The 27824-nt window shown below is 54.8% G+C and overlaps 10 protein-coding genes across 10 annotated transcripts; 5 read left to right on the top strand and 5 right to left on the bottom strand.

Moving 5' to 3' along the window:
* On the top strand, window positions 1-2217 carry GUITHDRAFT_95407 (hypothetical protein). Its single transcript, XM_005830433.1, has 5 exons — window positions 1-1123; window positions 1169-1444; window positions 1494-1744; window positions 1833-1896; window positions 2003-2217. The coding sequence occupies exons 1-2, from the start codon at window positions 39-41 to the stop codon at window positions 1416-1418; spliced, it is 1335 nt and encodes a 444-aa protein (XP_005830490.1). The 5' UTR covers window positions 1-38; the 3' UTR covers window positions 1419-1444; window positions 1494-1744; window positions 1833-1896; window positions 2003-2217.
* Window positions 2218-2275: 58 nt separating this feature from the next.
* Window positions 2276-6629, bottom strand: GUITHDRAFT_110632 (hypothetical protein; the record flags this gene model as incomplete). Its single annotated transcript, XM_005830432.1, has 4 exons — window positions 2276-2381; window positions 2487-2536; window positions 2885-5263; window positions 5322-6629. The coding sequence occupies 4 exons, from the start codon at window positions 6627-6629 to the stop codon at window positions 2276-2278; spliced, it is 3843 nt and encodes a 1280-aa protein (XP_005830489.1).
* Window positions 6630-7245: 616 nt separating this feature from the next.
* Window positions 7246-7870, top strand: GUITHDRAFT_110631 (hypothetical protein; the record flags this gene model as incomplete). Its single annotated transcript, XM_005830431.1, has 2 exons — window positions 7246-7410; window positions 7514-7870. The coding sequence occupies 2 exons, from the start codon at window positions 7246-7248 to the stop codon at window positions 7868-7870; spliced, it is 522 nt and encodes a 173-aa protein (XP_005830488.1).
* A 324-nt stretch (window positions 7871-8194) lies between these two features.
* GUITHDRAFT_110630 (hypothetical protein) lies at window positions 8195-14029 on the top strand (the record flags this gene model as incomplete). The annotated part of the gene is made up of 18 exons (XM_005830430.1): window positions 8195-8246; window positions 8397-8469; window positions 8515-8589; window positions 8742-8803; window positions 8848-8929; window positions 9023-9077; window positions 9214-9400; window positions 9448-9506; window positions 9559-9695; window positions 9755-10031; window positions 10191-10271; window positions 10500-11096; window positions 11209-11326; window positions 11564-11950; window positions 11993-12141; window positions 12252-12344; window positions 12546-12853; window positions 12901-14029. 18 exons carry the CDS (start codon window positions 8195-8197, stop codon window positions 14027-14029), a joined length of 3921 nt encoding a protein of 1306 aa, XP_005830487.1.
* A 215-nt stretch (window positions 14030-14244) lies between these two features.
* On the bottom strand, window positions 14245-15003 carry GUITHDRAFT_140540 (hypothetical protein; the record flags this gene model as incomplete). The annotated part of the gene is made up of 1 exon (XM_005830429.1): window positions 14245-15003. One exon carries the CDS (start codon window positions 15001-15003, stop codon window positions 14245-14247), a length of 759 nt encoding a protein of 252 aa, XP_005830486.1.
* A 1443-nt stretch (window positions 15004-16446) lies between these two features.
* On the bottom strand, window positions 16447-17630 carry GUITHDRAFT_73088 (hypothetical protein; the record flags this gene model as incomplete). Its single annotated transcript, XM_005830428.1, has 8 exons — window positions 16447-16564; window positions 16611-16711; window positions 16768-16804; window positions 16861-17018; window positions 17083-17131; window positions 17189-17285; window positions 17341-17419; window positions 17463-17630. 8 exons carry the CDS (start codon window positions 17628-17630, stop codon window positions 16447-16449), a joined length of 807 nt encoding a protein of 268 aa, XP_005830485.1.
* Window positions 17631-18778: 1148 nt separating this feature from the next.
* GUITHDRAFT_153282 (hypothetical protein) lies at window positions 18779-19695 on the bottom strand. The gene is made up of 6 exons (XM_005830427.1): window positions 19583-19695; window positions 19426-19533; window positions 19288-19374; window positions 19164-19239; window positions 19068-19103; window positions 18779-18957 (listed from the first exon to the last, which is right to left on the bottom strand). The coding sequence occupies exons 1-6, from the start codon at window positions 19676-19678 to the stop codon at window positions 18890-18892; spliced, it is 471 nt and encodes a 156-aa protein (XP_005830484.1). The 5' UTR covers window positions 19679-19695; the 3' UTR covers window positions 18779-18889.
* An 818-nt stretch (window positions 19696-20513) lies between these two features.
* Window positions 20514-21909, bottom strand: GUITHDRAFT_110627 (hypothetical protein; the record flags this gene model as incomplete). The annotated part of the gene is made up of 7 exons (XM_005830426.1): window positions 20514-20615; window positions 20692-20813; window positions 21005-21153; window positions 21206-21273; window positions 21473-21563; window positions 21606-21736; window positions 21784-21909. 7 exons carry the CDS (start codon window positions 21907-21909, stop codon window positions 20514-20516), a joined length of 789 nt encoding a protein of 262 aa, XP_005830483.1.
* Window positions 21910-22215: 306 nt separating this feature from the next.
* Window positions 22216-23326, top strand: GUITHDRAFT_110626 (hypothetical protein; the record flags this gene model as incomplete). Its single annotated transcript, XM_005830425.1, has 2 exons — window positions 22216-22395; window positions 22463-23326. 2 exons carry the CDS (start codon window positions 22216-22218, stop codon window positions 23324-23326), a joined length of 1044 nt encoding a protein of 347 aa, XP_005830482.1.
* A 661-nt stretch (window positions 23327-23987) lies between these two features.
* On the top strand, window positions 23988-27344 carry GUITHDRAFT_140537 (hsp70, chloroplastic; the record flags this gene model as incomplete). Its single annotated transcript, XM_005830448.1, has 19 exons — window positions 23988-24516; window positions 24580-24635; window positions 24771-24867; window positions 24916-25013; window positions 25066-25131; window positions 25274-25323; window positions 25372-25468; window positions 25613-25681; window positions 25748-25822; window positions 26081-26164; window positions 26203-26250; window positions 26296-26367; window positions 26503-26553; window positions 26605-26617; window positions 26667-26779; window positions 26941-26994; window positions 27077-27125; window positions 27170-27258; window positions 27312-27344. The coding sequence occupies 19 exons, from the start codon at window positions 23988-23990 to the stop codon at window positions 27342-27344; spliced, it is 1743 nt and encodes a 580-aa protein (XP_005830505.1).
* Between the last annotated feature and the right edge of the window lie 480 nt (window positions 27345-27824).

Genomic DNA, 27824 nt, shown 5'->3' with positions numbered 1-27824 from the left:
GGCGATGTGGGAGTGGTTTTAGGGGCCTTGTTGGTGCAATGATGAGGAAGGGCTTCTCCCTTTTGTTGCCCTTGCTGCTTCTGCTCTTTTCGCAGACGACCATAGGAGATGAAGCTGGGGAGGCTGTCAAGTACTACATTGTGATCGATGCAGGAAGCAGCGGTTGCCGTATCCACATCTACCGATACTTTTTTGCCCGAGGAGAGTTACTTCCTACCATCTCTCTCCCCGACAAGAAGCTCAAGAAAAGCCCTGGCTTGTCCTCCTTCGCCTCCAACCCCAGCGATGCTGGAGCGTCCTTGGCCGGACTGATCGCGTTCGCGATGGAGAATGTCCCGAAAAACTTTCACGCCACTACCCCAGTACGCCTGGCCGCCACTGCAGGGCTGAGAATGGTGCCTACCGAGACAGCTAAGCTGATCCTTGACAGCTGCTACGATTACATGTCGAAGAACTCGCCGTTTCTGATCAAGCGCGAGAAGATTTCAATCATATCTGGACAGGACGAGGGAGCGTTCGGGTGGCTAAGCCTGAACTTCCTGCTCAAACGGCTTGAAGGAATGGTGGACGCTTCGCTGGGAACGGTGGGCACCATCGAGATGGGGGGAGCTTCGGCTCAAGTGACTGTGCAAATCGGACGGGAGGTGGCTAGCGAGGAGGACAGCTATCCTACGACATATCAGCTGCACTTGGACGGTCAGACCTACAAGCTCTACGTGCACTCGTACCTTGGGTTCGGTCAGGAGCAAGCGAGACATAAGTACAACGAGATGGTGACCGACGAGCAAGACCCCTGCTTTCCCGCCGGATACGTGAAAGACGCGACCATCAAGAGCGACGAGTACGCGGGGAGGTCAGGCGGCCCTGTGGTTGGGACGGGGAATTTCTCTCATTGCAAGAGGAACGTTGATCGTCTTTTCAAATCCGACAAGATGTGCAGCACTCCTCCTTGCTCGTTCGCGGGGGTCCATCAGCCTCGGTTCTGGGAGAGCAAGCAATCCAAGGGCATCGTGCTGTTCGAGAACTTCTTCCACAGCTCTCGAGCTCTGAGCATGCCCAACATGGAGACCGGAGTGACGGTAGACTCCTTCCTAGTCGAGGGGTCCAAGTTCTGCTCCCTGAGGTGAGCATGCTTCTGAGGCGTTGTGGTTGTCATGCCGTTGACAAGGTGGGAATCGATCAAGAAGCGGGCGGAGAACGGGCTGTACCCGCTGATGGAGAAAGACAAGGACAACAAGCTCTGCTTCAGCATGGCCTACCTGTCCTCCTTCTTGGGTTTGCACTGCCCTCCTCTTCCTCCTCACCTCTCATGTTTGCGCAGAGAGGGGCATCGGCATCCCGCACTCGTACAAGATGCGCGTGCTCGGGGAGGTGCAGGACACGCCGATCGAATGGGCGCTGGGGATCATGCTGCATGAAGTGATGGCAACAAGCATGCAACCGAGTGAGCGGAGCTTCTGCTCCCCGTGCGCTCCTTCTTACTTCCTCTGCAGGCCATGCGCTCACCACCACGCCAGCCTCCGCTGCCTCAAGGTCAGACACCGCCGCCTCCTCCGTCACCGAGCCGGCTCCCTTCAAGTACCGTGCGCAGCAGGGGCAGGCAGACCTGCAGCGGGCCGTGCAGCATGGCGTTGCGGTGGAGCGAGCCAAGTACAGCCTGTCGCACGGAGAGTTCGGGCTGGAGCAGCCGACGGAGACGCGGGGGATGTCAACGAGCACGTTAGCGGGGCTGGCAGTCTTGTTGGTAAGCCACCATGTTTACCATCTGCTTGTTTTCCTTGTCGGGTTCAACCTTGTGTTCCTCGTATTGATTGTCGATCGAAACCATCAAGGGCGTCGGCGGCTTCTTGGCATGGCGTCGCTCTCGTCCTGGCCGGCTCAAGTCATACCGAGGAGGTCAGTGATGCGCGTCTGCAGCCTGTGCTCTTCCTCAAGCTCTCGCCTCTGCTTGTTGGCCCTCTCGTCTCTTGTTCCTCGCAAACTCGGCTTGTGCTGTTTCCAGGGCTCTAGCGACCCGCCTGTGTCGCTCCCCCTGTAACCTCACGCCCTCTCCTAGAAGGTGGTGGACCCAAGTACGTGATGCGATCCGACGACATCGAAGCGCAGAATATCGTGTGGGGGGGGAAAGAGCACTAGCGGCGAAGGAGGAGGAGACTTGCCGAGTGCATACGCGCACATCTTCATATACATTTTATTTGATTAAACCTTTGAAAGTTCTCCTTCCTCCTCCTCCTCCTCCTCCTCCTCCTCCTCCTCCTCCTCCCTCCTCCTCCCCTCACTTGTCCTCTCCTGCTCCTTCGACCCGCGGGATCTGTGAGCTGAGTTTGTCACCGTAGCTTCTCCCCACGTTGCCAACAGCATCCACAACACTCCTGAGCTTCCTGCTGCAGCATTAGGACGACTGAATTGGGACGTCGCGTGACGAGAGGAAGAGAGATGGACTGAAGAAAGACAACGAAGACGAAGAGGGAGAGGAGGAAGTGAACCTGTTGTGCGCCGTGAGTTTGTCATTGCTGTGCTTGAGCTTTGAGTTCTCCTGTCATATGGTCACGATCGGAGGGATAAAGACAGCAAGATAATGCTCTGGAAATGAGAATGAGAAGATAAAGATGATGGCGGTGTTGGTGGTGGTGGTGGAGGAGGAGGTGGTGGTGGTGATGATGATGATGGAGATGATGATGATGGAGATGATGATGATGATGATGATGATGATGATGATGATGATGATGGAGATGATGATGATGATGATGGAGATGATGATGATGGAGATGATGGAGATGATGATGATGATGATGATGGGAAAAGGAGGAGGAGGAGGAGGAGGAGGAGGAGGAAAGGTGCAGAAAGAGGAAGGGAGAGGGAACAGGAGAGAGGAGAAACGTACCTGATGCAACACAAGCCCAATCCCTCGCACATTCTCCAGGAGGACGAGGATGCTGTCAGTTTGATCAAGACAACCCTGAGTGACATAGCGAGTCTTCTCCTCTTCCTCCTCCTCTTCACGACTCGTCTCCTGCCGTGTCCCCTGTATGTCTTGCAGACTGTCGAACAAGAGGGGCAGCATGGAGCGAAGGCTCCTCTCAACCTCCTGCTTGATCGCCTGATACCGGGCAAGGACAGAGGCGTTTGACCCGCGCAAGACGAGAAGCTCCCTGCTCTGCTCTTCCTTCACGCGCGAGGAAACCTTCTCCTCCTCGCGCAGTTCAGCAATGGAGGAGCGGAGGGTCTGAATGTCCTGACTGCTATGCTGGAGCTCAAGCTTGGAGTGCGCGAACAACTTCTTGTAGTGCTCGAGGCTCTCAGAGAGGCAGGACAAGCGATCTTGTGAGGACGACAAGCGAAGCTCGGAGACTTCCAGATGCTCCTGCATCCTCCTCATCGCCTCCGCCGCCTCCTCCTCTCTCCGTCTTCTCTTCGCCGCCTCCTCCGCTAGATCGCGCACACTCGCGCAACAAGCAGCAACGTCTCTTTGCACATCCTCAGCAAACTGCCGGCTGGTGCTGCTCCATCGCTCATGCTGCATCCTCCACTCGTACTGCAGGACCGAGACTGTTGCAAGGAGCTTGCTGACCTTGCCCTCTGCCTGCGATAGTCCTTGCAGCAGATCTCCTCCTCCTCCTCCTCCTCCTCCTCCTCCTCCTCCTCCTCCTCCTCCTCCTCCTCTATTTCCTGCCTGCCTTTTGATTCTCTCTTCCTCCTCCGCTTCGACTAGCCTTGCGACATCAGCGCAGAGAGATGCAAGAAGCTCGAGGAGGAGGAGGGGGAGCTGCTTGAGAGCAGCGAGTTGGATGCAGAGGCCCTGAAGAAACACGCAAGTTTCTCTCCTGGACAGCTGACAAGTCACCTGCTCGTGCTGGAGGGCGACGACCTGCTCTTGGAGCCTGAGGGCCTCCTCCTCGGCTGACTTGCGTCGGTCGGAGAGGACGAGAAGTTCTCGCTGCAGCCTCGAGTTGTTGGCGGCGGAACGAGCGACAAACTTCTCGAGAGGAGAGCAAGTCTTGAGCCAGAACTCCTCGAAGACGCTCATGAGCAGCCATCGCTCTCGCTCCTTGACGACAAACTCCTGACACTTGTCGATCTTGAGGAAGGAGAATCTCAAACTTCGTTGCGCCTCATCTCGTTGCTGCTTCAGCCTCTCTGTCTGCTCCAGTCTGCCCTCCTTGTCCTCCATCAGACTCATCGTCCTCGCCCTCCACTTCTCCACCTCCTCTTCCAGTCTCGCGGACTCCTGCCGCAGACTTTCCACCTCCTCGGTCGCTTCCTTCCTCTCACGCAGACATTTCGCGTGCTCCTTCCCCAGCTCCGTGTGCTTCCTTTCCAGGACTTCAAGACTGCTCCAGGCCTTGTTCAGCGAGCTCCTCGCCTCCTCCCTCTCCTCCTCACTCTTGGCGAGCTTCGCCGTCAGCCTCCTCGTCTCTGCCTGGGCCTCCTCCTTGTGCTTCTTGTAGTCGCCGAGAATGGCTGTGAGCCGCTCCTGGCACGCGCTGAGCTCGCTCTTGGTCCAGCTGAGGTTCACCAGATCGAGAGACTGCGGCAGGGATGACAGAGTCTGCTTGACCTCCTCCATCTTCCTTACGATGACACTGCGCGAGGGCTGGGAGGAGGAGGAGGAGGAGGAGGAGGAGGAGGGACGAGGAGAGGACGGCTGTTCAGGGAGGAGAAGGGAGGAGACATTGAATTTCCTCTCGATGGTCTGAAGCAGCTGCTGGTAGGAGGAGGAGGCGCTCTGATAGTCCGCCTTCAGCTCCCTCAGCTCCCCTTGAGTCCTCTTGTGCTTCTTCTTCTCCCCCTCCAGCTCTGCCGCCAGCAGACGCAGCTTCAAGGCTCCAGAGCCTTCGCGGCAAGAGCCTTGCAGAAGAGAGCCTCCGACGTGTCTTTTGACCAGCACTGAGAACTCCAACGATTCAGCTGGACGTCTTAGTCGCAACTTGACAAGGGTGTTTGAGTCCCCGCAAAGAGTCTCGCGGACTTGCCGGGCCGAAAGGTTTCGGACTTGAATGTCATCGACCTCTAGCAGCTCGTCGTTGACTTTGACTTCCTCGTTGTCATACCCTTCGCTCCCCTGCCTCCTCCCCTCTCTGTCCATCAAGTCCACCACTCTCAGCACGTACGCGTTCCCTGGCATTGTCCTGCTGTCCGCGATCTCCAGACCAATATGAGCTTGACCACCCATGGCCAACTCCTGCTCCTCCTCCTCTCCTTGTTTCGAGCCCTCTTGGTCGAACTCTCCATTTTCATCGCCGCTCTCGCTTTCCTCCATCACCTGCTCAAGAAAACTCTGGTGAGGATGGACGGGATAAGAGGTGAGAAATTGTACAAACCCGGGGATCATGGGTCGAGCATCTCAACGATGTCTCTGCAATCAGCAGCTTCTCTCGCAACGCCATGATGACTTTGTCTTTCTCCCCGAGACTTGCTCGGTGCGCGTGCTCAATCCTCTCCTTCTCCATCTCGTGCGCATGTTGCAGCTTCCTCTTCACAATCTCAGCCATTTCCTCGCAATTTCTCTCATGGAGGTCTTGCCGATTTTTCATGTCAGCTATCAGTCTCTTCAGCTCGTCGTTCTCAGTCATGATGCACCGCAACTTCGTCGTTGAGTCGTTCACTTGCCTTTCCAGTGCACACCGTCTCATTTCGTCCTCCTCCTCATGGCGCGACCTCCACTCCTCTCTCCCTGCAAGGGTCTCTCGCTCGGACTCGATGAACTTGATCTGATTCTTCAGATCGTCTATGTGCGCCTGCATGGAAGCAAACACTTCCTCGTTCCCCGAAACCATTTGCTGTAGATGCTTATTCTTGCTTGTCAGAGACTCGAGCATCTCAATGCTATCATAGGTCATGTCTCGCACCTCCTTCAACCTGCTCGTCTTGTCTTCCATTGTATCTGAGACGGGAACGGCAGACGGCTGCGATAGACCCAACTTCGGGGTAACTAGTACAAGTCTTTTCCACATCTCCTCAACGATATCATACTGGCTCTCAACACTCTGGAGTAGAGAGAGATATCGATCGTTCAACATCTTACTTTGAGTGCTCTGCACACTGACAATCTCCAGGGAAACGTCAATGGTTTCAATGCTCTCGCCAATCAAACGGTTCATATCTAAGCCAAAAGTTCTCCGTGCTCGTTTGATGTCTTTGCTCATACTCGAAAGTTTTTCTTTCGTGCTCAAAGTCTTGAGATTCAGCTGCATGACTTGCTTCTTCAAACTCGTCACGTTGGTTTCCAACGCTTGGCACTCTGTGCTTTGAGACTTCATTTTCGCTTTAAGGATGTCGTTTTCTGCCTTTACGTATTCCATCTCCTGCAGACTTTGCTGCACTTGCTCCTGAGACTTCCTCGAGCTGTTCAATCGAGCTGCATGGCTTGACCTTGCCTGCTCTATGGCATGATTGCGCAGACTGTTCAGCGTTCTACCCAGCAAACGAAGACGATGAGATCGCAGATGAAAGCTGCTTCGTACCGCCAGTCTCAGCCGTTTTCCCCATACCCGGAGCCCCCAGGACAAGGTGGATCTTTCCCTCCTCGAGCGCATTAGCCCCTCCATCGTCCTCGCCCACTTCATCCACTTCCCGCTCTCCCCCCAGATGCGGATCGCCCGCCGCATCATCCTCGCTTCCACCGCCATTGTGTGCGAGAAGGGGTGCTTTCGACCGGAAAAGGCATTGAACTGGAGTAGGGTAGGGTAGTAAAAAAACATGTCAAACTTGGAGGTCAGTTTTGACTTTATGAAACCGTCACACTGGCAGGCTGACCGTCGGACCCCTCGGGCCGGCCCCGGGCCCGGCGACCGTTAAACGGTTATCGACCGTTCAACGGTTCCCTGAGAGTCGGTGACCGTCGATAGGGGGATAACGAAGCCGTTGGGATCTTGACTCAAGTTGCTGTTGACTTTGCTGAGAGGATATGCGGCTGAACGACGCGAAATCGAAACGCCTCGAGCAAGGCACGTGGAGGGAGTTGAAGAGAGCGGAGGGGGCCGGAATTGAGATACGAATAAGAAACTTTTGACGGGGTTCGGTCACAATCTCCCCACACGAGATTTTTAGTACACGGATTCTGTTCGGATCGCCACTCCGCATCGATTCTCTCCCATCGCTGCCATGCCCTCTCCTGCCTCCTCCCTCTCTTCCTCCTCCCTCTCTTCCTCCTCCCTTTCTCCCTCCTCCCTCACTCCCTCCTCTCCCTCCTCCCTCACTCCCTCCTCTCCCTCCTCCTTCCCTCCCTCCTCTACTCCTCTTCCAATGACTCCTATCTTCAAGCCTCCTCAGACCATTCGCATTGTCTACCCTCGCAAGTCTTCCCCCTCCCAATCTGATCGATCGCAACCCTTCTGCCGTATCACCTCAGAGCTCCTTCACTCCCTCAGGCTCACGCACCTGACGCAAACCGACGCTGCTCGTCACCTGGTGAGGTCTCCCGTGCCCACTCTCTTCCTACTGTGCTCCTCGCTCTTTCTCCTTGTCCCTGCTCCGATGACGACGGGCGGCTGATTGTTTGCGTCCCTCCCAGGGCATCTCTCTCTCTGCCCTCAAGAACGCTTGCAAGGCGCTCGGGCTCGGGCGGTGGCCATACTCGAGGAAAAAGGCCCCGAGGCAGAGCCGAGCAAAGGCTCTCGCCGACCAGCAGAAGGTGATGGAGCCTCGCCCGACCGATCACGCGGCAGATCAAGCGTATGAGACGTGTCCGGAGCATGCGGAGCTGGGAGAGAGACGGGAAGATACGAGGGATGAGTGGGAGTATGCAATCGAGGAGGAGTGGCTACGGTGGTATATTGAGGGAGAGCTCGAGGAGGGCGAGGAAGAGGGCGAGGAAGAGGGCGAGGAAGAGGGCTCGTTTGCATATGAATGCCCAATTAAAAGACCATGAGTGACTTCATAACGTTGAAGATATTGCAATTTATTTGTTGCCCTTTGGATAATCCTTGAGATCTTTGCCAATTACGTGACTGTGCGACTATGTGTATCGTCCCACCGCCTGCATGATATAAAGAGTCAAGGAGAGAGGGAGCAGCAGGAGAGGGCATGCCAGCAAGGCTTGTCTTGTGGTTTCTTTAGTGACCCCTCATTTGATCTCTGGCCAGTATCAAGTTTCACCAGGGCTGAGGCGGGCCGGGGGCCATCCAGCTACTTATGGCGCCGGGTATGCCAACTAAACTTTGAGTTGAGCCCGCCTCTGCCTGTTGGGCCCGACATGCAATGCTGCTCCACCGTAACCATTGCAGCGACGCTGGCGGCGATGACAGGTGAGGGAAGCAGACCAGGAAGGTGTAGGATGTTGATGAGGGTAATCTACATGGTCGGAAGACAAAGACATGTTCAAGTCAAAGAGATGAATATGTTTGATCGCAAGCCATAAAGCAACATGGCATGACGAGATTGTGTCATTTCCTCAGGGGGGCTCGCGTACATGAATTCCCTGCATGGAGACATGGTCTTCGACGATGTCCATGCCGTGCAGAGAAACCCGTAACCTGTTCTTGTTGAAGGTCAATAGGCTGACGAAGGTGTCAGGGATGTGTTGGGGAAGAAGCATATTTACGAGATGTTCTTCGATGACTACTGGGGGGATCCGATAGCCTCGAACGAGTGAGGCCTTTGATCATCGAGAGAGGGAGGGAGAAGGTCCTTCTGGTTTAGAAGGATTAGATTTCTGTTGTTGGACGGTGGGGGGGAGGAGGAAGGGGGAGGGGGGGGGGAGAGGAGGGGAGAGAGGAGGAAGATTCTGACTGATTGCGAAGATCTCATAAGTCGTATCGTCCTCTCACAATCCTCACGTTTCGTCTCAATCATATCGTGCATGGTGATCTGTTGCTGCAGCCTCGCCTGCCATGACTCGCGAGGCAGGGCTGGATCCCTTCGGTTACCACGTGCTCAACGTTGTGTTCCATTCCCTCGTCTCTGCTGTCTCCTGCCTCGTCTACCAGAGGTGAAGTCGTCAATGTCTTGCTCCATTGGCCATCTCGAATGACGAAACATCATTTCATGACATGACATGTCATAACACAACTTTCTTTATCAGGTTTCTGGGTCCCGTCGCGGCCTTTTGTGCTGCTTTGCTGTTTGCCTTGCATCCTGTAAGGGAGAGACTGTGAAGGTCGCGGGCCTGAGAGCAGGATGGCAGGTCCACTGCGAGGCCGTGAGCTCCATCGTAGGACGAGCTGACGTCTGTGTTGTGTGCTTGAGCGGCATGGAGCATGACCATTACAGCAGACCCTGAGTGCCCTGCTCGGATTGTTGTCCTTGCTTGCCTTCACAAAGGAGGCTCCTCCGGCATGGAACGTCTGCGAGGACGAAGCGCATGTCCTCTTAGCTCATCCTTCTTCCTCCTCCCGCCATGTCCGCTGCTTGCTGGTTGGATCGGCCCTGGCGATCTTGTCGTTCCTGTGCAAGGAGACTGGTGAGAACGAGTGCTGGTTGACGGGCTGTGAGGGATTTGCCTCGCAGGCATCACGGTGTTGGGATACCTCTTGGTGCAGGACTTGATGTCTGTGCTGGCATACCAGGTGAGGATGAGCTGGGGTTGTAAGAGGAGGAAGTGAACTTGTGAACCTGCAGGGGATCTTCCGCCGATGCTCATGGAGCGATGAAGCTGAGAGCCGGGATGAGAGCTCGTCATGTGGCGAGGAGAGTGATGGAGACGTGTGGGAGGAGAGCGAGGAAGAGGACGACTTGCAAGACTTGATCCCTGCTGCGTGAGTTCTGGCTAAAGTTTGCTCGCCCCTTGCAGTCAAAACTCATCGTGGGAGGGCAGGGGAGGAGGGAGGTCAGTCAAGTTCAAGTCTGTGGTCAGTAAGCCGTGGTTTCCGTGCTGTCTGGATGGCAACGAGGTCCAGAGGGTGAAGGAGAAGCTGTTGGAGTATCAGGCGTGGACGCTGGTGAGGGTGCTGGTTGGAGGAGCCCTGATACTCCTCCTCCTCCTCCTCCGCAAGTTGCTCACAGGAGAGAAATACCTCCCGTCCTTCTCTCACCTCGACAACCCGATCCCCTCCATCTCCGACCCCCGGGCGAGGTACTCGAGCATCGCACTGGTGAGAAACAGCGAGCGGGATGGAGCAGGACGGGTGCGGATGATGCTGGGGGAGGGAGGAGGGAGGAAGAGAAGAGGGGTGGAGAGGTTGAGGAGGAAGAGGAGGAAGAAGGAAGAGGGGAGGGGAGGGGAAAGGAGGAGAAAGTAAATTTCCTGGTAGGTTCACAGTGTCTATGCTACTCTTCTCCTATGGCCTTGGCGAGGACTCAGTGCGGACTACTCTTACGACTGTATCCCGATGGTGATGAGAGAGGAGAAGAAGAAGGAGAAGGAGAAGAGGGGGCGGAGTAAGAGAATGCAAAGGAGGAGGATGAGGTGGTAGTGGTGGTGGATGTGGTGGATGTGGTGGAGGTAGTGGTGGAGGAGGAGGAGGTGGTGGTGGAAAGTTTTGATTGAAGAGTGGACGAGGATTTGTAGGTCGACATGGAGGGGGAGAAATGGGAGCAGATGTTGACAAGAGCCGGTGCAGGTGAACAAGATCGAGGACGTGAGAATGTTTCTTCCCATCGCCTTGTACTTCGTCCTCTTCCTCCTCCTCACTCTCCACCTCTCTCCTCTCTACTCCCTCCTCACCGATGGCAACGACTCGTCCAAGGACTGGAGGAGGGCGACCAAGATCGTCTGTCTGCTCCTGTGGGTCATCATCACTTTCCTGCCCGCCTCCCACGTCATCCCCGTCGGCACTCTAGTTGCAGAGCGGCTCCTCTATCTCCCCAGCGTCGCTTTCTGCGCGCTCGCCTCCTCCTTTCTCTGCTCTGCTCCTGCCCTCTCCCATGACAAGAAGCTCCGCCGCGTCGGCCTCTTCCGCCTCTTTCTTCGCTTCACTGCCCGAGCGATGCAGCCGGTCGCGATGCTCGCGCTACTCGTGGGGTACCTGACGCTGACGTGGAGGAGGAACGGGGAGTGGAAGAACTCGTCCTCGCTCTTCCTCAGCGCAGTGAAAGTCTGTCCTCGCAGCGCCAAGGTCAGGTACAACCTTGCGCACGATCTCTCCGCCATGGGCAGCGTCGAGCAGGCGAGGAGGCACTACCAGCTTGCCATCTCCATCCATCCCTCCTACTACCAGGTGACGCCCACTCTTGCCCTCCCTCCCACCCACCCACCCTTCGCCCTCTTCCTCCGGACCATCGCTGTCTGACTCCCTGACTTGGCTCCTCTTCGTCCCTGACGTCATGCAGGCTCTTGCTAACCTGGGGAGCATGGAGCTGCGGGCTGGGAGGCAGGAGGAGGCGATGGACTTGTACCTGCGGGCGGTGGAGGTGCAGCCGCAACTAGGAGAAGCGTATTACAACCTCGGTTTCTGCCATGACGCAGCCGGCAATGCAGGCAAGAGACGTGAAGATGCTGCGAGTTGTTTGCGTGACGCTTTTATCCTTCTTTCCTCCCCCTTGTCTTTCCTGCCTGCTCCCTCTCTACTCTCTCCTCCTCTCCCTCCTTCTCTCCCTGCTTCCTCTCCCTCCTTCATTCTCTTCCTTTCTTCCCATCCTTGCTTCCCCTCTCGATGCCTCCTCTTTCTTCCCTTTCCTTCTGCAGATGTGGCTCGGTCGATGTTTGAGCAGGCGGCGGCCCTGCAGCCAGACAGCCCCATCATCCTCAACTCTCTCGGCAACTCATACCAGGCGAATAGAATGCGCCAAGAAGCGTTCGATATGTACAAGAAGGCAACGATCGTGAAACCAGGTGAGGAAGAGAAGAAGAAATACATGATGATGATGATGACGATGATGATGATGATGATGATGATGATGGAGATGATGATGGAGATGATGATGGAGATGATGGAGATGATGATGGAGATGATGATGGAGATGATGATGGCGATGATGATGACGATGATGCACCATCAATGCCCCCTCAATGTAACACCCTCATCCTTCTTGCCTCGGTGTCTCCGTTTCTCTCATGCTTCTATCTCCTCATGTTAGCATGATACATGATTCTTCTCCTCACTGTCTTGTCTAGATTATGCTCACGGCTACAACAACATGGGCGCCCTGATGATGGAGCAATCTCTTCACTCCGACGCGCTCTTGCACTACCAGCAGGCCATCGCCGCCAACCCAGCGCATGCTGAGTCACATTACGGGCTGGGGATTGCAAGTCAAGCAATGGTGAGAGAAGATGATGATGAGGAGGAGGAGGTAGTGGCGGAGGAGGAGGAGACGGGTTGATCAGGGAAGGAGGGAGGGAGGGAGCACTACGTCTTGACTCGGGTATGTAGGAGAAGAGCGGGAAGATGAGGAGGGAGGAGAGTCTGAGGACAAGCATTTCTTCCTTCTTTGATGCGGTCAAATTCCGTCCGGACTATGCCAAGGTGATGAAGATAACTTGCACTAAGACGGCTCTGCCTCCTCCTGCTCTCTCCCTCGTGCTCCTCTCCTCTCTTCACTGCCCCTCACTCCTTGTCTGTTCTCCTCCTACTCCTCCTCCTTCTCCTCCTCCTCCTCCTCCTCCTCCTCCTCACCACCACCACCATAATCATCCTTGACCTTCTCTTCCGCCTCGTTCTCTGCAGGCGTACCATGCTCTTGGCAACCTTCTCTCAGCTCAGGGGCACGTGGAGGAGGCAGCCGCGTCGCTGTCTATGGCTCTAGAGCTGCTTCCCACCTCTGCTGAGACCTGCAACAGCATCGCCGCGCACTGGCACACCTCCTCCCCCCCGCGCTTGGATCGAGCCATCCTCTGGTACGGGCTGGCCCTCCAGCTCGACCCGACCTACGTGGGCGCCTACAGCAACGCAGGAAGCGCTTTCACTCAGCTCTCCAGGTGGGAGGACGCAGCGAGCATGTACGCGCATGCGGCCATGCTGGAGCCCAAGGCAGAGTGAGCCCGTCCTGTTGCCTTGCCGCCTCCATCTCACCAACCTCCAGGTTCTTGGGCAACCTCGGCACCACGCTCCTTGACGCCGGGCATGTGAGCTTGGGGATGAAGTACGTGGGAAAGGCTGCGAAGCTGGATAGAGGATGGCGCGATCGCCAGCAGGAGCTGAAGAGGAGGAGAGGAGGAGGAGAATCCGAGAAGGAGATCTCAATCGAGACGATCCGGAGGAGGAAGCCCAAGGAATGGAGCAAGGGGATGCCCGACCTTTCCTCCCTCTCCTCCCTCCTGCCTCTCTCCAAGGACTTGGCTGCCAACGTGAGCAGAATTCTACTAGAGCCCCTGAGGAGGGAGAGGGGCGGGACGAGCAACACAAGAAAGGAGGACCCACGAGAGCTGAAGGATTCACCCGAGATGTCAACATCGCAGCAGCTCCAGGACAAGGGCAGAGGCAGAGAGCGATCGGAGGGCGAGGAGGGAAGGAGGAAGGAGGAAGGAAAGGTGCAGAAGACAGAAGGTACCAAGGGGGCGAGCCCACCGAAAGACAAGAACAAACAGCAAAAGGAAGGGAGGGCGAGGAGCAAGGAGGAGGGACAGGTTGAGCAGAGGGAGGAGCAAGACGACGGTCCCAAGGAGAGGACCAGGCAGGAGGAGAGGAAGCAAGAGGAGAAGGAAGACAGTGGAAAGAACGAGGCAGGGGCGTCACATCAGCAACGTCCCATGAACGATCCTGGAAGAGAGGAAGCGCGAGTTGATGCGAAAAAGAGGAGGAGCAACCAGTTGAAAACTTCACAGAGAGAGTTTGGGGACGAGGACGTCGCGGCCGGGAGGACTCGATCTCAAGAACAGCACAAACAAGAGGGGTCGAGCGGGGAGGATCACTTCACCAAGGCGCAAGAGCAGCAGCAGGGTTTGAAGCAAGGAGGAGAGAAGGGAATCACACGAGAGAAGAAGAATACAGGAGGAGCTATGAAGATCACAAAGGAGGAGGTTGAGGTGCAAACGGGCAGCATGGAGAGATCAGAAGCTCCAGGAGGCTGCAGGGACAGGGAGTGCAAATTAAGGGAGCTCTGCTCACGGAAAGCAACGAGTAGCAGCGACAAGATCAGTCGAGCTTGCGCGCTGTTGAGGATACAGGAGATGCGGGTGGAGGGAGAGGAGTACTATGACTCTGAATTATGACAACAAGACAAGCCCGATGATGTTATCGTCACTGTAACAGGGAGAGACGGGGGAGCAGGGGGAAGGAGGGTGGGGGAAGAGGGGTCCAGCACGATGATACTTTCGTCACTGTTACAGGACGAGTAGGAGAGGGAGAAAAGGGGCGAAAGGGGATGGGAGGGGGGGGAACAAGCACGATGATGTTCATGTTGTCTATTGACTTCTCACCTTCTTCCCTACAAAAATCTCGACAAGAACCCTCGAGGCTCGGGCGACATCGACTTGCTCTCCCCTCGCTCCCTCGTCCCGCGTGCTCCTCTCGGCCCCCGGGGAGCCTCCGCCTCCTCCTCTCCGTCCATCTCCACCGACGCAGCCCCCAGCTTTACCATGGCGGCCAGCCAGTCCCCCTGCTCCTCTTCGTCGCAGTGGATGAACAAGCACTCCTGGCTTTTGGAGGCATCGAAGAGGAACCGCTTGTTGCTGGTCAGGATGAAGCCCCTGGTGTCGCTCCTCCTGAAGCCCACGACCGTCTCGACCAGTCGCAGCTCGGCGATCGCAGTCCTCCTCTTCCCCTCGAAGATGCGAAACGAGCCATCACTCGAGATGGAGCAAAGGACCTGCATGCCATTGACACTGCCCTGCTCTGAAAGGAGCTCGAGGCTCCCTGAGATGACTGGTGCACTATCCTCCATGGCCTCTTCTCTTCTCGGTCTCTCTTCCTCCACTTTCCGGGGAGAGGAGTTGGGAGAGCTGTAGCTGAGGAAAGAGTTCTCAATCTCGTCTCTCAGAGAACGCATGTTCAGTGCGGCGAAATCGTTTGCGGTGTTGCCGAAATCAGAGGGGATCTGCATGAAGTCCATGTTTCCGAGGCTGCCTACTCTTCCGAGCTGCTCTCGCAACTTGGAGGAGTCGACGGACTGTCTTGCTGGATGGTTCTTGTGAGGAATCCAGCCATCGCCACTGAGAGTCCGCAGGAAGGGCGGGCTCGAGTGCATGCTGAAGGAATTAAGTTGATCTACTAGATGTACGGGAAGGAGAGGGAGGGAGTAGAGCTAGAGGAGGGAGTAGAGCAAGGAGGTGTTTGCAGGAAGAGAAGGCAAGGGAAGAGAAGGAGGGGGACAGAGAGGGAGCAGGAACGGTGGAGCGAGGAACGGCAAGTTGCCTCACCGTGAGGATGGGTGGGGTACTTTGTGGACCCGTACTTTAAATTTATATTTAACTGCAATTGTGGGTACTCGATGAGATTTAATCTGAATGAGGGTAGGGTAGTCTAAGAATGGGACAGAACATGCGAAAGAACCAAAAAAAACAAACTTGAAATGTTGTTGGATATGGATAATTACATCAGTAAATTTCAAATTTAACAAGCATTATTGGGGTTAAAAATCTCAAACATTTGCAGGGCAGCTTTACGTGCTTTCGCACATCCCCGATTTGCACGAGCACACAAATCAGGTATGGCAGCTACACAAGGGAGACGATGGTGGGAGAGGGCGACATGAGATCGTATGTGAGAGGAGGGGAAAGGAAGGAAATGTTCTGAAGGGAAGAAGATGGTGACAAGTGTGCGATGCCATGAAAGTGTTGTTGACGGCAAGATAGCGTCTTGTAGCGTCTTGCAGAGTAAGCTTGGTGAAAGATGGTCACAGAAGATGAATCAGTGAAAGATCGAAGAGGAGCAAAGAAATGACGTAGATCAAATGTGGGTCAGAGCTTCTTCTTCGTGTAAGATAGATCCCTCAAACTTCTCATCCATCTAGATCGTTATTAGCGTGACAGAAACATGATTCTTTTTGGTTGCACGCTTCGATCCCTGGGTGCCTTTACCAATTTCTCATCCTTTGCCCATGGATGGCGATCAAATGGCGGCTGCCCTAGATCTTAGTCTTGTTCGCCCCGGCGATCTATTATGGGTCGCTGGTATAATCAAGACTTACATGTTGAAAGCGATCCTCCATACCAGTCCACCCTCCGAAAGGATTTAGATTGTCGCTGATGGGTTGTACGGCAGGTTGGAAACCGTTGTAGATCATCCGGCTGTATCAAGGAGATGAGTGTTATCTTTGGTGAGAAGTTAGTAAAGTCATTGCCATTGAGATTCATTGGTGAGGGATGGTGTGTTCAATATCTTGCATTCATTATGATTCCATCTATCATTACAACCTTGACGAGAGCCTGAGCCTATCCATCGACATTCTGAATCAGGATCTGAGATGTTGGAGCTATCCATTGCAGCGCATTTAGAAAATCTGCCATAAGATGTTACTGTAGAAATATTGCCATTCGGAAGAACAATCGAAGTTGGACGGAACACAACAGGCGTGCGATTCGAACCATAACTAACTAACATAGCTGATGTGCGGGCACAGTGTTCATAAACAGGAGAGTTCGGTGTATGCTAAATCACCAGGAGGAGGGGAGAACGACTCACTTCGTCTCTAAAGGCATATCCAACCACCGAAGTGACATCCCGGAACCCATACCTGCAGGATTCCATGGATGGCAAATAATAAGAAGAGAGTTCCGCCGGACAGCGCGACGGTCTTCTCTGAGATTCTGTTCGCAAGTGTCAGCACAGAGGCTTCTGGGTCTCACAGGTTACCGTGAGGCGAGCATCCTCCCTCCAAGAACAGCGAGCCCTGTGCAGATAGCATGCCCCAATGTTCCGCCGATCGTTACTCCCCAGGGATCCTTGTGCGCAGCCTGCAGCAAGGTACACGTCAAACCATGATGGGACCTTCGAAAGACAAGGAGCTCACAAGAGCGATGGTGGCAATCTGCGATCGATCGCCCCACCTGTCCGGATCGCTCAGGTCAAAGTGGTCACAAACTGCAAAAGGTTTGCATCTCACTCAGCAAGGAAGGTCAAGATGAAAGACTGCCACAAAATCCCGTTGGTAAAGGAAACGTTGTCATTGCTTTGATTGTTCCCGTCTACATCAACGGCGTCAGGGAAAAATCGCAAAGCAACATCGCACACCAGCAGTCTCGACATCTGTTTTCTTTCCAACTTTGGCTAATTCGTTTTCAACCTGGCAAACCGTTAAGAACAAAACACGTCAGATATTACTTACCTCTTCCAGCTCCTCGGAGACTTTCCCTGACTCCATCTCGAGCCCTTCCCTGCAAGGAAGGAAGAGCAACTATGTCAAAGCAAGCAAGGCAAAGCTCCCGACTCACTTCAAGAGTCTCGCTCCGAAGATGATGAAGAGAACAATCGAGGCATAGTGCGTGTATGCCCTGGGAAGTATGTTCGGCAAAAGGTATCCGAATGCAGCTGAAAAGAAAGTATTAGTCAAAATCAATGCACTCGTCAATCTTAAAAGCGGTACATGAAAGGACAGTCATCAAGGCGAGCGCAGCTATGGCTCCAGAGAAAACAATCCAACGAGAGTGCTTCATGGCCATGATCTGAGAATAAGTGAGTGGGAGACTTCTACACAAGTCGCATCACCGCGGCGATGAAAAAGGTTTTATCACCCAACTCGGACACGATGATCATCATGAGCGAGGAGATGAAGGCATCTGCGTATCCAGAGATGATGTGTCCTCCGATGGAGGACTTGGAATCCTTTGATGCACTTGTTGCATTCTTGCTGAGCTGGAAGCATATGTCAGGCATGCAAGATGCTGCGCTAGACTCGCTGAGCTCTTGACGATTGAAAAATGTCAAATCAACAAGAAAATCCTGTCTCATATCATTCTTGCAGTCAACAAACATCATGATCTTCCATATCAATCCGCCATGACGGTCAATCTAACTCGATCCACTCTACTTGCTCACAACAATCGCCGACACCAGCTGGAAAGCATCACTCGCAATCAGCATCATCAGTCGCAAATATCGTGGTGGCGGATCTCAAGCATACGTCTACTTCACACCTTGAGATCTTGTTGGGCCATAGCAGAAGAGCTCAACAAAACCATCACCATGGCCGCCTGCGCCGCCTTCATGGCCAGTCTCCCGTGCGCCATGCCGCCCTGCAGCTCCTCCACACCCACCCTGCTAGTTCAACCGATCCAAGTCATACTACCCCTACAATGCTGTTACTTATTGTGAGGTGACTTTGAGTGTACATTGAATACTGATTTATCGAATGAAGCCATATCAGTATTCGCTATAGTACCCCTCTTATCGTTTTTACCCTGAGCTTCTACTACCCTGTTGAACGGACCCCCATTGATAAAAGGACCCCTACCCAATACACCATCACCTGCCAATCCCTCTACGTCACCTCCAATCATTGAATCGAATCGATTTAATGTTTTCAAGTGTGAATCGAATCGATTCTTTTGAAAAAATCAGTTAAATCGACTCCGCGCGCGATTCGGAGGCACCGGCGGCCCGGCCGGGGCCCTGAGTTACCGTACCGTACTACTGAGGGCCCGGCCCGGCACCGGCCGGGCCCGAGGCCGCCCGGCCCGCGCCGCGGCGCGCCGCAGAGTCAGTCCGGCCGGGCTGAGTCACGGTACGGTCGACCTGCCAGCCTGATCCGAATTGTCACACTGACAGGCCGCCGCGTGGTTTACTACCACACTACTGTCAAGTTACTCCGGCAGTCGAGCTTCCGAATGCTTTCCAACGGTTAAAGTAGTTACCGTACGCAGCAGTCACTATGAATCATTCAGTGCGCCGGGCCGGGCCTCAACTTCGGAAGCGGCTTGAATCCTCAAAGCCTTGAAGCAGCCTGTTCAGGACGCTGACCGTTGCTCAGAGTTGTACACTACTCGCATACACTGATATGATTGAAGGAATAACAACACGTGACACGTGACACGTTTGTTCATAATCGGCTGAACTTCCATATGATCAGGATTCGCCTTACTACTAGGATTAGACTGCCGAGACTTCTTTCATCACTTCTCACATTCGCTTCGTCTTCATCTATCATCCTCTTCCCCATTCTTTCCAATAGCCCTTTGCTGTGATGTTTCACCTCCCCAATAACCTTCGTACAGAGTTCGATCAGTCACAGTTCATGTGGCAAACAGCAAGACCAAGAACGGCAGGATCATACACAGATGTCAATCATGGAGAAGAGAGATTCTAGTCACTCACCGGTCCAGTACAGCATCACTCCAGAGAAAATCAGAGCTGGTAATCATAACAATCAAATCGACATCTATGACCATCTTAACGACTGGACGACTTTACCGTGCATGGCGATCTCGAAAGGCTGCTTCTTCAACGAGCATGCAACAACTCCTCCCGCGTGAAACGTCGCCCATGCCTGAACGAGAGTCAAACAGAGCGCAGGGAAAGATCACGTATGCATCACAGGAAGCAGCGTGTTGTATCCCAACGCAATGCCTCCTCCGAACATGGCGCTCGTACATGTTAGGGTTGCAATCCAAGCATTCCTGACCTTGATTGAGTTAGCATGGAAGACTCGTAGCATGTGTGAGTCATGAAGTACCATCGGATCCTCTTTCTCATCCGTGTGCCCCTTCATCCCTCCCTCTGTCATGAAGCCGCGTGCACCTCCCAGACGGCATCTCGACGTCTCAGAACTGACCGCAAGTCTCTAGAGCGACTAGCGATCAGACAGACAGGACATGGCAGCATGGACGTACCTCTCTTGCTCTCATGGTCAGCCATCGTGGAACCTTGATCATGTTGCTAGACCGAAGGAGCTCTTCCATCCTGTACCTCGCCCTTGACCCGGCCATCATCATGTTGAACGTGGAAGACTAGGAAGGCTCTCTTCCTTTGTTCACACCACTACGATTGCTGTCCTCTGCATCATTTAGGGAATCATTCCGAGGCGAACTTTCTTGTTGCTAGGCCCGGCCGGGCCGCCGTGACCGACTGCCGGGCTGCCAGTGGCCGGGCGGCCCGGCCGGGGGCCGGGCCCGGGGAGCCGGGAGTCCGGGAGACGGAGCACAAGTTTGTTAGACTTGTACTATGCCAAAAGTAACGCAGATATCACATCGACCTTAGTTGTAACAAGACAGTTTTTGCACAAGACCGAAGTTTAACTTTCATGCACACAAAACTTGACTAGAATTGCGGAGCACATGAGAGATAGACTGTATGCTAGCCTGAGTACTGTATGCCGCTGAGCAGGCCCGGATGTTAAACCCACTGACTCTGTGAGTATCCAGATCGGACATGAGAGGACCTTAGCATTGAAGTGACGGCCAGGAAAGCCTCCCGGAGTCTTCCGGTCAGCACGTACTACATTGCTGCCTTGAAACACGTCAGAGTCGCCGCGGGGCCTTAGTTTACGGGAGAGTTTTTGTTAACTCGGCGGGGCTATCTGACTGGCACGGCTGGCCCGGCATGTGATCGGATCACCTGCACTGTCCCGTGCCGGGCCGGGCCGCCTATGTAGCACTACCAGTGGGCGGCACCCGGATGACGGCACGGTGGCGCGCCGCCGCCCGGCGAGTCCGACAAAGGCCAAAATGTCCCGGCGACGATCCGATGAGCTCATTCGAGTCAACCGTTAAGATTGATGCACGGCATCTTCTGCTTCACAGTGAATCGAATGAAATAAGTTTACTATACATTCATGTTCGTGGTTATGAACTCTTTGACAAGCTGAGTGAGGGAATCTGGGGCCTCCCAGGGCAGCATGTGGCCCATCCTCTCCAACCGAATAACCTTTGCCATAGTCATCAGCAGCAGGTCAACAGGGTCGAGCAACAAGACACTGCGAGTAGAACATCCTCCTCCTCACCTTTCCCGTGTTCGAGTTCTCATATCTACATTGCAGACCAAATGCAAACTTGTCATCGGATCCGCACACCACAAGGCAAGGGGCCTCGATCTTCTTCAAGTCGGGAGTGAGGTCCACGTCTCCTGTCCGATGCCCATCAGACAACATGAAGGGAACGCGCGTCAGTCTTGCCTGCCGCGAGTCCTCTTGCCCATATGTGTCTCGGGCAGGAGAGGAAGCTCCTCCTAAGCTCTTCCTTCAGGCAGCAGGTCAGCTCGCTCCTACATCAATCAGCTTCGCCCACTCACTTGCATTGTCTTGTTTACGAACTGACCGAAGAATGGACGAGCGATGACCCTGGCGAGGGTGCGGAATCGGAAGAAGACGTGAAGGAATCCCCAAGAGCTGAAAATCTTGTAGAGCCAGGGGAACGACTCTACCCGTGCAGGTGAGACAGGGAAACTGCTGACCAGAACTATCCCTCTGGGTACAAAGTCATCTACCACGTCTACAGCAAGGCATAATATCACTTCACTCTCTTTGAAACTTGTTGGGCATGGCGGATGCAGAGCGTTTGGATGAGATAACCACCAAGTCCATAGCCTACAAGAACAAGGTGAACGAGCAGTCAAGATTTTCTCTCACCTACCTAACAAGAAGCATTGGTCCGCATTCACATGTTCAATAAGGTCCAGTAAATCGTCACACTTCGTTCGTCATCATGCAGAGATGACGGATGGCAGAGGGAGAGTATCAGATATCAGCTCGCTCAGGGGTCTTACAAGAAAGTTTACACAAGTACCAAGATGCTGGCTGTGAAGAGACTTGAGTGCGAACACATCCCGTGTCCACGGAGATCGTAAGTTATGACCCGGTATCCCTTTGCAGTCAATCTGCAACAAGTTAATCTCTGGCAGGATTTCAGGCCTCCTCACGTTCTAAAGAGGAAGAAAAAGATGACCGACGAGCAGCCGACGGAGTGCACGAGAATGATGGTCTGCCCGTTCCCTTTGCTCCAGTATGGAACCTTGCACAGGTCTCTCGTCGTCATGTAGCTCAGCTCCACCTGCCATGATCCACTCACACCGCACCATAGCTCTCAGCTCTCCTTACGTCCCTCGGCATCCTCCATCTGTTGTCATCCACTGGAAGGAGGTACAGGATGATAGAGATCACGACGACGACCATGAAGCCCCAAAACATCATCTCCACCACAGCCTCCAGCATGACCTCTTCCATATCAACCAGGCGTGCCACGTTCGCCGCAATCTCCAGCGCCCATCGCCGCACTTCCTCTACCTCACTGCCTTTCCCTGCCCCTCCTCCTGCCCCTGCTGCTCCTCCTGCTCCTGCTGCTCCCCTCCGTCCACCTGCACCAGCTCGCTTCATCACAGAACAGTGAGCAGCACCTCTGCTACACTGATCGAACTGTGCAGCAGACTGTGCTGCAGACCTGGCAGCAAACTGCTGGCAGACTGTGCATTGTTGTCTCCGGTCTCCCGGCGTTCGCGGACCCGGGCTGAATCCCGCCAGTAGCTAGCATTCATGGCGTTCCACTACACGTACGGGATGCGAGGGTACAGCCTCTGTGCAGAATGCCTCGCTCCCATCGACCCCTCTGCCGCTCCCCTTGCCAGCGTGTGCAAGCACAGACTCTGCAACAAGTGCTGGCTAGGCCTCCTTCGAAAGAATGGCGAGAACTGGTCCAACAACAACTGTGGTGGGGTAGTTTGCCTCATCCAGCCGACGATGCCGACCGCCACGCAACCGTCCTCCTCGACTCTGAGTGCAGGAGGAGCGGAAGCAGGACAGCAGGGGGCGACAACAAGGAAGAGGACTCAATACTGGCGGCACGATAGCGCAGCTGCAGGACGCAACCAACACCGACAACGCTGAGGCGTTTACGAGCATTGCCAAGCGCTTCAATGACTCGGCGTTCAAACCCTTCCTCCGCTTCCCCAACGATGTCCACCTGTCAAAGAGGGCCGAGCCCAACCTCGAGCCCCGCAGGGTCATCGATCCGGAGGAGGTCAGCAGGAGGATCCAGGACATACGTAGGGTCTACACGAAGGCTGTGAGCAGCTGGGAGCGCAGCGATCTTAAGTCTCCTCTGCTCGAGGACTTCTTTGTGTTCTGCAGAGACACTCACGATGACAAGGACCACCATAAGACTTACTGGTTGGACGTGTACTACCTCCGAAACCTCATCGTGCAAGGTTACAACCAGGATGTCACGAAACTGTTTGTTGATTCCGGCGGGATTCCTCAGCCTGACGCTGAAGCTCAAGAATCATCGCAATCGCAACAAGAGGCTCAGGATCAGCGGGCGAACAAACGAGCGAAACTTGATGATAACGGGGAGAGCGCGGGAGCCGAAGGGAGCTCGACTCTCTCAGATGCTGCTGACCGGACGTACGCGCAAATCAAGATAACAATGAAGGCAATGGCGGAATCCGAGGAGGCCAGGAAACATTATCTATGGAGCAAGTCACTTCTCCGTGCAACCGAAGCGCTGTCCAACGACAGACTATCGCAGGAGGTCAGAGCGCTGTATGAGAGGCAGGTTGTACACTATAGCAGGTTGCTTGACGAGGCAACGGGTGGAGGCGGAGAAGCGCGAAGTTCTTTGACACCTAGCAACGCAACGGCCTCTTAGTGTAGTTCAACTGTGGAGTTTGTGCCAGTATGTGTCCTCAAGCTTTCCGAGTTCTATGTGGCTTCCCTCCTCTTTTAAACATATTTGTCTTCCCATCGCGTAAAGAAGAGAATTTAAAGTAACTTCGAACCCGGCAGTTTCAAAGAGCCTGACTGAGACTCTCCGACTCAGTGGAGACTGAGGCCGCGGCTATGGGCCCGGCGCCGGACTCCGGGACTCCGGGACAGGAATTTATGAAACTTGCGACATGCCCTGCCAAACTCCGGCCATTGCACGTGACTCGCCCAGCTGAGCAGCACTGACTGATGACTGATCATGTACTCAGTGCAGTGCTGGGACTCACAGGCACGGTGCCCCGCGCGGCCCGGGCCGGCCTGCCCGGCCGCGGCCCGGCCCGGCCGGGCGGGCACTGAGACCTTAACTGAGCGGGGATGAGGGCTTTTGCGGGGCCGATAAAGCCTGGCACATGCTGGCGAGAGGTCTACCAGGACAAGTAGAGTGCGAGTGAGAGTGAGAGAGTGAGCGAGGAAGGGAGGATCCGAGAGAAGAAGAGCAGAAGCAGGAGCAGGAGCAGGAGCAGGACAGTCGAGCCCATACATCTCACGAGGTTCCCGCTGAAGACGAGTGGTCAAGGAGGCTCCGAGAAGGTCTCGTTGCTCCGATGGCTCAAAGGTTCGTGAGTCCTCTCATCTTGCTGGCTACGGCATTCTCCTGCATCCAAGTCGCCAGCTCATTCAGTCCTCTGCGGGGATACGTGCAGCAGTCCAGGACCAGAGCTGTGCTACCGCATTCCCCTCTTCTCCGCCATGGGTCGCATCGAGTTGCTGTGCGGCCCTCAGGGGGGGAGGCGAGGATGCTGACGCGGCTGAGGATGCAAGGGGAAGGAAGATCTGTTGGGATAGATCTGGGAACAACCAACTCCGCAGTTTCTGCTGTTGTTGACGGCCGACCAGTCATCATCCCGAACAAGTTTGGCAAACCCACGACCCCATCAGTAGTCGCGTTCCGGTCGAAAGGCTCAGGCTCTGACGAGGTGGATATTCTCGTGGGGGCGGAAGCTCTGCAGGTGGGAGAAGGAGAAAATTTCAAGTTGTTCTCGTCTATCAAGAGGATCATCGGGAGGTCCAAGAAAGATGCCCTGACTGCAGCCGCCGACCCAGCAGTAGCTGACACTTTCATCGAAGCCGAAGGTCCGGATCTGTGTTCTGTGTGCTCCCTTGATGGTTCTCTTTGTTGTTCTTCTATCCTCACAGATGGCTCCGTCCTCCTGCCCTGTGCTGTCCTTGGCAGGAACATCGACCCTGCCGAGGTGGCCTGCCCCTGGAAACAAACTTTGCAATGAAGTTTGAGCTTGCAGATCTCTTCATGTATCCTTCGGCGGCTCTTGGATGATGCTCAAGATTGTGGGAGATATTGACATGTGTGCGATCAAGGTCGCTGACAGTTCTTCATGCCAGTTCTCGGAGAGAAGGTCACCCGCGCTGTTATCACCGTCCCCGCATACTTCAACGACAGGCAGAGGGAGGCGACGGAGGCAGCGGGTGAGGCGAGCTTGTCCTGATGGTGTGATGTGAGTAGTCTGCTGTCAGGGCTGCTTGCCGGGCTAGAGAAGGTGAAGATCCTGAGAGAGCCGGAAGCCGCGGCCCTCGCGTACGGTCTCGAGAAAAGGGAGGACGAGCTCATCTTGGTGGGGAAGGCCGGTGGGAGTCTTAGCTGGAGTGACAAGGGTTGCATGTCAGGTGTTTGACCTCGGAGGAGGGACGTTTGACGTTTCTGTGCTGGAAGTGGGAGGGGGCATCATAGAGGTGAGGGAGAAGGGATACAGGAAGAGATGAGCAGTCAGAGGAAAAGTTGAGGAGAAGCAATCAGAACGAGGAGGAGCAGGAGGAGGGGTGCGAGGAGGGAAGGAGGAGTATGAAGGTAAACGACAATGAGGATTTTTTCCAGGTAATATGGACGGGCGGAGATTCGTTCCTGGGAGGAGACGATTTTGACAAGTCAGTGATAGAGGTTGTATGAGAAGCTTCTCATCATGATCCTTGCAGAGAGATCGCGAGCTCTGTGCTCAAGGCCTTCTCTGAGCAGTGCGAGGAGGAAGGTACTCAGTGCCCCTCCCTGGACGTGGTGAAGAAGGACGACAAAGTGAGTCTGACCAAGACATGACAAGTTGCGAGGTTGTTAACCATCGAGTACCTGTCACAGAGAATGAGAAAGCTTTTGATGTCTTGTCGAGAAGCGAAGGTGACGTTTGAGGTCCTGTCTTCTTCCCACGCTCATTCATCGCAGACCAAGTTATCTACAGCTAGAGTCTCAACTGTTGAGATCTCAGACTTCATCGAAGGGAAAGACCTGAAAGTACGCCTGTGCCCCCCGCCCTCGTTTCCTCTCGTCCCTCAACTTCTCTGAGATGAACTCTGGCAGGTCAACATCACCTCCAAGATGATTGAAAGCATGTGCAAGCCTCTCTTTGACAGGCTCGCCGTTCCCGTTCGTCAGGTAGCCTCTCAAAGCTCACGTGTTGTCAACTAGATTCATCTCTGATCCCGGATCTCAAAGATACCTTGCTCTCTATCTTGACATTTATTGTCTTCTCCAATCCCTTGCCTCTGGTTTGCCCGCAATGTTTTCTGCTCCTTACATGCAGTTTGCGATTGTTGTGCCTTGATAGGAATATCTGTGATGTTGCCATGGATCTGTCCAAGTCTCTTCTCCACTCTACTTGTTGTGCTGCTGCGTGCTGACGCGATTCGGCAGGTGGCGCTCATGTCCGGCATCGAACTGCAGGGGGAGCTCATGGACTGGAACAACGCTGCTAAAGATGTAACAGAGACAGTTACGGTCAAAGTCGCTTGCTCTTACGCTCCTGTGCACCTCAGGCACAAGTGGGATCAGATCCGCTCGACTATAAGGCACTAAAAAAGCAGGTGAGGCAATCTACTGCTCCCCGCCGCCTTTCACTCTCTTTCAAGCAATCGCAAGACAGAAAGAACGCCAAGCTGATCAAGAAGCAGAAGGCTGAGGTCCAGAAAGTCCAGAAGAGGGTGAGGAATGCATCACAACCGGGATGACGGGGGGAAGGGAGGGGGGGAGGGAGGGAAGAGCACAAGCATGAAATGGGAGGACGGACAAGGGAAGCTGGTCATGGTGACATGCCTGACCTGCTCTTGTTCCATCAGGTTGGTGGCATCAGGTTGCGGAAGTTTCCTGCCGGCAGGAGGCTCAGCGAGGTGAAGCGAGAGGAGAGAAGGGGGAGAGTTTCTCTGATCACCATGCTGCAGGTCATCCTAGTCGGTCATCTCCTTCCATTTTCCCTCCTTCTTCATGATGCTTGCCTCTGCAGGAGGAGGAACCAAGATGCCTTCAGTCACCAACCTCATCCGAACCATGACCGGCCTGACGGCCAAGAAGACCATCGATCCTGACGAGGCCGTCTCCCTCGGCGCTGCCATACAGGTCTCCCCTCTGCTCCTCGGCTCCTCTGCTCCCCGAACCTCCGCCCTTTCATGCCTCTTTCACATCCCTGCTCCCTCTCCTTCTCCCTCCTCGTTCACCTTCGCTCTCGAGCTCTTTCCTGTCTGGTTCCCCATATGATGGCCCTTGACTTGACTCTACAGGCCGGTATGATGGACGGGCTGATCCAGGGGTTTGAAGTGCTCTCCCCGCTCCAGGTCGACCTCCCCTCCCTCCCTTCTCCTCCTTGCTCCTTGCTCCTGCTGCTCCCCCGTGTGCTCACGGTCACTGTGGGGTCAGGCGGCCCTCCTCAGAGGCTTCGCAAGGAAGAGGATGCAGGAGGAACAAGGTAAGGGAGATGCTGGATACCAGCTGGTAGTGACCTCGAGCCAGGCACTTACAAGCCCCTCACGGGAGATCCCGAGGACCCTCCAGAGGACGAGGACTGGGAGGACGATGAGTGGCTGGAGGACGAGGAGATTGTGAGCCTGCGGAGAAGGGGGGGGGATGGGGAGGAGCGTGACGGAGAGCGCAGGCTGACTTTGACGAAACCGAGGACCAAGCCTGAGGAGGAAGAGGAGGAGGAGGATGCAGATTAGGAGATAAGGATGAAGAGGAGGAGGAAGAGGAGGAGGCATAGAATAGCAAATTCAGCTGTAATCGCTGAAGTGTTAGGAACCAATCAAGTCAACCGACTGAGCTCGGCACTCCTAGCTGAGGATTCCCAGCTTCTTGACAGCCTGTTTACAGCTGGTCAGCCACCGGGCAGGCGCAAAAAAGCAGGAAGGCACCTCCTCCAGCTGTTCCTCAGTCAGCTTCCAGAAGCTCTCGATGGTCTTGGAGTCCCGAGCAGCCTCGCTGGTGGGGGTGATCTTGTCCCTTACAGTTCAGAGCGATGGAGGGAGGAGGAAGGAAGGCGGGAGGAGGGAGGAGGGAGGAGGGAGGAGGGAGGAGGGAGGAGGGAGGAGGGAGGAGGGAGGAGGGAGGAGGAGGAGGAGGAGGGAGGAGGGAGGAGGGAGGAGGGAGGAGGGAGGAGGGAGGAGGGAAG

Source organism: Guillardia theta, assembly GCF_000315625.1.
Source record: "Guillardia theta CCMP2712 unplaced genomic scaffold GUITHscaffold_46, whole genome shotgun sequence".
NCBI lineage: Eukaryota > Cryptophyceae > Pyrenomonadales > Geminigeraceae > Guillardia > Guillardia theta.
This window is presented reverse-complemented; position numbering and strand designations above follow the sequence as displayed.

Coding starts and splice junctions, on each gene's coding strand:
- GUITHDRAFT_95407 (XM_005830433.1), top strand. CDS start 39: ATGATGAGGAAGGGCTTCTCCCTTTTGTTGCCCTTGCTGCTTCTGCTC. Junction 1,124..1,168: donor TCCAAGTTCTGCTCCCTGAG/GTGAGCATGCTT, acceptor GCCGTTGACAAG/GTGGGAATCGATCAAGAAGC.
- GUITHDRAFT_153282 (XM_005830427.1), bottom strand. CDS start 19,678: ATGGCCGGGTCAAGGGCGAGGTACAGGATGGAAGAGCTCCTTCGGTCT. Junction 19,375..19,425: donor ATGAGAAAGAGGATCCGATG/GTACTTCATGAC, acceptor AACTCAATCAAG/GTCAGGAATGCTTGGATTGC. Junction 18,958..19,067: donor AGTGATGCTGTACTGGACCG/GTGAGTGACTAG, acceptor CTCTGTACGAAG/GTTATTGGGGAGGTGAAACA.